The sequence below is a fragment of the Theropithecus gelada genome, chromosome 14, assembly GCF_003255815.1.
Source record: "Theropithecus gelada isolate Dixy chromosome 14, Tgel_1.0, whole genome shotgun sequence".
In the NCBI taxonomy this organism is placed as follows: domain Eukaryota; kingdom Metazoa; phylum Chordata; class Mammalia; order Primates; family Cercopithecidae; genus Theropithecus; species Theropithecus gelada.
Window position 1 is genome coordinate 15,859,591 of NC_037682.1, and position 5,337 is coordinate 15,864,927.

Consider the following 5,337-nt stretch of genomic DNA (forward strand, 5'->3'; position numbering starts at 1 on the left):
GTGAGCCGACATTGCGCCACTGCACTCCAGCCTGGGCAGCAGAGCAAGCAGAGTCTCACACCTGTAATCCCAGCACTTTGGGAGGCCGAGGTGGGCAGATCATGAGGTCAGGAGTTTAAGACCAGCCTGGCCAACATAGTGAAACCCTGTCTCTACTAAAAAATATACAAAAAATTAGCTGGGCGTGGTAGCAGGCACCTGTAACCCCAGCTACTTGGGAGGCTGAGACAGGAGAATTCCTAGAACCCAAGAGGCAGAGTTTGTGAGCCGAGATCGCGCCACTGCACTCCAGCCCAGGTGACAGTGCGAGACTCTGTCACAAAAAAAAAAAAAACTCACTTGACTCACAGGTAGGTTTCTTGCTTTTCCCCTCCTCTAAGCATTTTAGCAATAAATCATTCCAATGATGTTTCTATAACACTTAGAGAAAAAAAAATAAATTATACCAACTTCTATGACATGGCAAAAATATTTATTAAAATGATTTTTAAGTTTGAACTTTATTGGAAAGAGTCCCTCTAATTCACACTTTCATCCTAGATAAATGGGTAAGAACCCTATATGGAATATAAAGCATTGATTTTTAAAAACCACAAACTAGCACAGTGAAAGAAATGCAATTCTCCAGGGTCTTAGAGAATTCAAAGTGGCATCTTAGGTAGTCTAAGCAACCAATTAGAGTCTCATGGTTTTCCTTTTGGTTCCAGATTAGAAGAGTCAGGTTACCACTACCTGTTTTTAGAGGTAGAATATGAACTTCTACTAGTCCACAGTTTACTGGTCAGGTGGCCCCAACAGAGTCTCTTATCTCAGCCCATCTGCCTCTAAGGGTGGCCAGAAGATCTCTATGTCCCAGGCAGCAAGGCTTCCTGCTGATCTCTACTTCAGATCCATGAACCGGATGTCCATGATGAGAAGGAAGTTCTTAGGCAGTGGGCGGGGGGCTGGAGACAGAACAGTAAACACCTGATGCTCCAGGTCCACACTGGTCACCACAATGAAGCCAGCTACACTCGTCTCAGACAGGTTCTCCTCTGTGCCCTCGGCAGTGCTAACACTCAGTAGGTGGTGCACCATATCTCGCCCAGGAGTGACGGGTACTAGCTTGAGCTGATTATCCTCTTGAGACATGCCCAAAGGTAAACAGGAGTCTGGGATGGTGGGTGCCCCAACTTTGTATATTTTCACATCTGAAAATTTGACATTGAAGGCATGGGGATAGAAACAGCCTCGGAATCCATAAAAATACTCACGGATACGCTCATCCCTACATTCCCGCCGGAAGTCCTTGGAGCGCTCCACCACACCCCCAGATTTAGGGAGCAGCACGGTGCGTACAAAGTGGGGGAGGTCCCGTTTCAGTTCGTTGTACAGTCGTTCTTGATCCAGAACCACAACGACATCCACCTCAAAAGCTGAGGCTGCATGCACCAGAGCCTGGTAACCAGAGCCCTTGACCCAGCCACAGGTGTTAATGACACAGCCACTCACAGATGCCCTTCGGTTCACCTCACACCTTTGGTTGAACACATCTGCTAAACGAGATGTAATCTGCAAAAGAGAGGATCCAGGTAAGAACAAAAACACCCAGACAAACCCATGGCTACTTTGTTCCTCTTTAGAATAAGTGCTTTTAGATATAAGAAAAATGACTTTTTTTTTTTTTAAATGGAGTCTCACTCTGTTGCCCAGGCTGGAGTGCAGTGGTGCGATCTCAGCTCACTGCAACCTCCACTTCCCGGGTTCCAGTGATTCTCCTGCCTCAGCCTCCCAAACAGCTGGGATTACAGGCACTGGCCACCACGCCCGGCTAATTTTTGTATTTTCAGTAGAGACGAGGTTTCGGTTTCACCATGTTGGCCAGGCTGCTCTCCAACTCCTGACCTCAGGTGATCCACCTGCCTCAGCCTCCCAGGTTGTGGGATTACAGGCATGAGCCACTGCACCCAGCCTGAAAAACTGACACTTTTAATGGCTGTAGTTTTGACAACATAACATGGATTTAATTTTTATGTTGCTGCTTCTACCTCCTGTATTATGCCGTAAGTAAAAATCTAACAAATTACTAAGAATAGATCCACAGAAATGTTTAACAATCTGAGACTGACTTATATTTGGAACTGCCTTTTCTGAAGTAATGCAGCAGAAATACCAGCTGAGAAAATGCAGTGTAAACTAGTAAACTTCCCCAGTTTCCTACCCTGATAGCAACCCTTCCCTCCACTTCACCTTTCTCTGGCTCTCACCTTATTATAAAGCTTGATGTTGGTGCCAGGAGTGGTGGAACCAAAATGATACACCAGAGGGGCCTGGATAGAGAAACCCTCTTCCACGTCTGCAGGCCGCTCAATGTAGAGGGCCCCCATGGTACCAGGGATGGACACAGAACCCTGGCCCACATCCAGCTCCACATAAGTGGGACGGCGGCCCAAACGCACTGCATAGTTGAGCAGAAGGCGACACACTGTAGACTTGCCCACATCAGTGGGGCCCACTACCATCACACGGGGACCTCGCTCTTCTTCCTTTTCCGCTTGCCTCCGCATCTGTTCCAAGGCTGTGTGAGTGTTGAGGTAAAGCAACATAGGAGTGTCCTTGGAGACATAAGCCACCTCAGTGCGGCCGCTCAGTTGCACAGAACAGCCATGCCAAGTGAAAACAGCCACCTTGGCACCAGCATCAAAGGTGAATTTCTTGTTTCGGGTCAGCTCTGTGCCAAAGATCTCTGCCATGCCAGTCAACAACTCCAACTGAACTGACTGAGATGCCTCCACCTCAAAGCGAAGTTCTGTTTCTCGCTCTAGTTCAAATTTAGTGGTTGGCTTCTTGTCATCATTAGCCTCTTCTCCCATCTCTTCTGTGTAGCTGCTGCTCCTAGAACACAAATTAAATATCAGACCCAATTGTAAGTCAGTCCTCTGTTACAAAAACATCCAATGGGGCCAGGTGTGGTGGCTCATGCCTGTAATCCCAGTACTTTGGGAAGCTGAGGTGGCTGGACCACTTGAGGTCGGGAGTTTAAGACTAGCCTGGCCAACATGGTGAACCCCGTCTCTACTAAACATACAAAAAAAAAAAAAAAAAAATTAGCCGAGCATGGTGGTGGGTGCCTGTAATCCTAGCTCTTTGGGATGCCAAGGCAGGAGAATCACTTGAACCCAGGTGGCAGAGGTTGCAGAGAGCCGAGATTGCACCACTGCACGCCAGCCTGGGCAACAGAGCAAGACTCCATCTCAAAAAAAGAAAAGAAAAGAAAAGAAATCATCCAATGGGCCAGGCACAGTGGCTTAGGCCTGTAATCCCAGCACTTTGGGGCACTGAGTTGGGCAGATCCCCTGAGCTCAAGAATACAAGACCAGCCTGGGCAACATGGTGAAACCCCATCTCCACAAAAAATGCAAAAATTGGCCAGGCCTGGTGGCTCACGCCAGTAATCCTAGCACTTTGGGAGGCCAAGGCGGGCAGATCACCTGAGGTCACGAGTTCAAGACCCACTTGGCCAACATGGTGAAATCTCGTCTTTACTAAAAAATACTAAAATTAGCCAGGCATGGTGGTGAGTGCCTGTTGTCCAAGCTACTCAGGAGACTGAGTCAGGAAAATCACTTGAACCTGGGAGGTGGAGGTTGCAGGGTTGCAGTGAGGCGAGATCGCACCACTGTACTCCCGCCTGGGCGACAGAGCTAGGCTCTGTCTCAAAACAAAACAAAACAAAACAAAAACATACAATGAATGTTTCCCCTTACCTTGCTTTAATTCTCTCCATATTTCTTATCACCATCTGTCTCACTATATATTATGTTTTCCCCGCCTTCCCATCCCAAAATGTAAGACTTGGGCATTTTTGTTTGCTACTGTATACTACTTAGAATAGAGCTTGACAGACTGTAGACACCTCAATACATTGCGTGAATTAATGTCTCAGACATCAGAGAAAAACCATACCTACAGATGGACAGAAGATTTAATTATATCACCCTCCATCATTCTATTGGTAAACTCCAGACTTGAGAAGGTAACAGATGCCCAGACCCCAATCATCTTAGTCAACAGGAAAGGGCGTCTGCAATAGGGATGCAAAGCAAAGAACACCGGGTTTGAACTCAGAAAACAGCATAAGCCTCGGCTCTGTAACTACTAGTAGTGTCTTTAGACAATCACTTAACTTCTCTGAACCTTTGAAGCTGTCGACTGGAAAGCACTTACACTTCCTCAAATACAGTGTTGTTCTTAGTGTTTATAGGAATTGTGGGACGAAAAAAAAGCACTTCGTAAACTAGAAAACGACAAGGAAACGATATGAATTGTTTCTGATCCTGGACTGCAGCTCTAGGTTCAGCATTTGTCCCAACCTCCCCAGACACCAAAATCTCCCCGGACCACAAGGAGGCGACAGTTGCGTTCCTGCCCTTTTTTAACTCACCTGCGCAGCCAGGAGCCCAACAGGTAAACCCAGAAGGTCCTCCAGTGCAGAACTTAAACCAAACTACAAGCGGTTCTTGCCCAGACACACGCCGGAAACAAACGCAGTTCCGCACTTGCGCTATGAAAGGACACGCGGTCGCACGCTGCCCTTTGGGACGTGTAGTTTGCCGGAACAGCCGAGAGCGGGTGCACTCGCTAAGCCGCTCGGCCTTCTGGGAGTTGTAGTCAAAGGATTGTTTTGAACTTGACGCCAAGGGTGGGAGGGGCGGCGGCCGTCATTATTCGTGAGGCCGGAGGGAGGGGTGAGGAGGCGTGGCGGTTGAGTCCCCGCGCTGGGCAGCGACAGGTCGAGGGACCTGGCTTCGGCAATCCGCGTCCGCGGCGGGAATCTCGCCCCAGATTTCCTGCTCCCCTGCAGCGCAGGAAAGAGAAGGGAGGCCCGGAAGAGAGGGGGACTTACTGTCTAGGTCTAGGTCCCGCGACGGCCTGCTTGCCTGGACAAGCCACGAAGCACAAAATCCTGTTTGGGCAGGGGGAAACCTAGGGGTAGGGAAAGCGGAGGAAAGCAGCCCGACAGAGGTTGCACCGAGTAGTTGTCTCCCACCTTACACAGTGCTTGGCACATGGAAGGCATTTCAAAATTTTTTTCTTTAATAAAAGAATAAAAATCCGATGATTTCTTCCAGCTACAAGTCAGTCGTTACCCAACAACCTCTCTCCCACTAAACGAGGATTTTTGTTGGCCACTCATTTCCCTCCGTAAACCTCTGACAGTTACAGGTCAGTCATTTGCCCCTCAGCCAACAGGTTCCACCACGTCTATAATCCTCTTTTTACTAACTTGGGCTTTGGAATCTTATATTATTTGCTATACTGCTTACATCACTGTGTGACTTTGAGCAAATCACAGGC

The 5,337-nt window shown here is 48.2% G+C and overlaps 1 protein-coding gene across 3 annotated transcripts; it reads right to left on the bottom strand.

The window, feature by feature from the left end:
• Positions 1-453: 453 nt before the first annotated feature.
• CLP1 (cleavage and polyadenylation factor I subunit 1) lies at positions 454-5,124 on the bottom strand. 3 transcript variants are annotated; one of them, XM_025357788.1, is made up of 3 exons: positions 4,424-5,124; positions 2,247-2,874; positions 454-1,551 (listed from the first exon to the last, which is right to left on the bottom strand). In XM_025357788.1, the coding sequence occupies exons 2-3, from the start codon at positions 2,850-2,852 to the stop codon at positions 880-882; spliced, it is 1,278 nt and encodes a 425-aa protein (XP_025213573.1). In that variant the 5' UTR covers positions 2,853-2,874; positions 4,424-5,124; the 3' UTR covers positions 454-879. The 3 variants fall into 3 exon arrangements, with proteins under 3 accessions (XP_025213573.1, XP_025213575.1, XP_025213574.1); XM_025357790.1 differs by having other exon boundaries at positions 2,439-2,874; positions 4,424-4,540; XM_025357789.1 differs by having other exon boundaries at positions 880-1,551; positions 2,247-2,865; positions 4,424-4,524.
• Positions 5,125-5,337: the final 213 nt, after the last annotated feature.

Coding starts and splice junctions, on each gene's coding strand:
- CLP1 (XM_025357788.1), bottom strand. CDS start 2,852: ATGGGAGAAGAGGCTAATGATGACAAGAAGCCAACCACTAAATTTGAA. Junction 1,552..2,246: donor ACATCAAGCTTTATAATAAG/GTGAGAGCCAGA, acceptor TCTCTTTTGCAG/ATTACATCTCGTTTAGCAGA.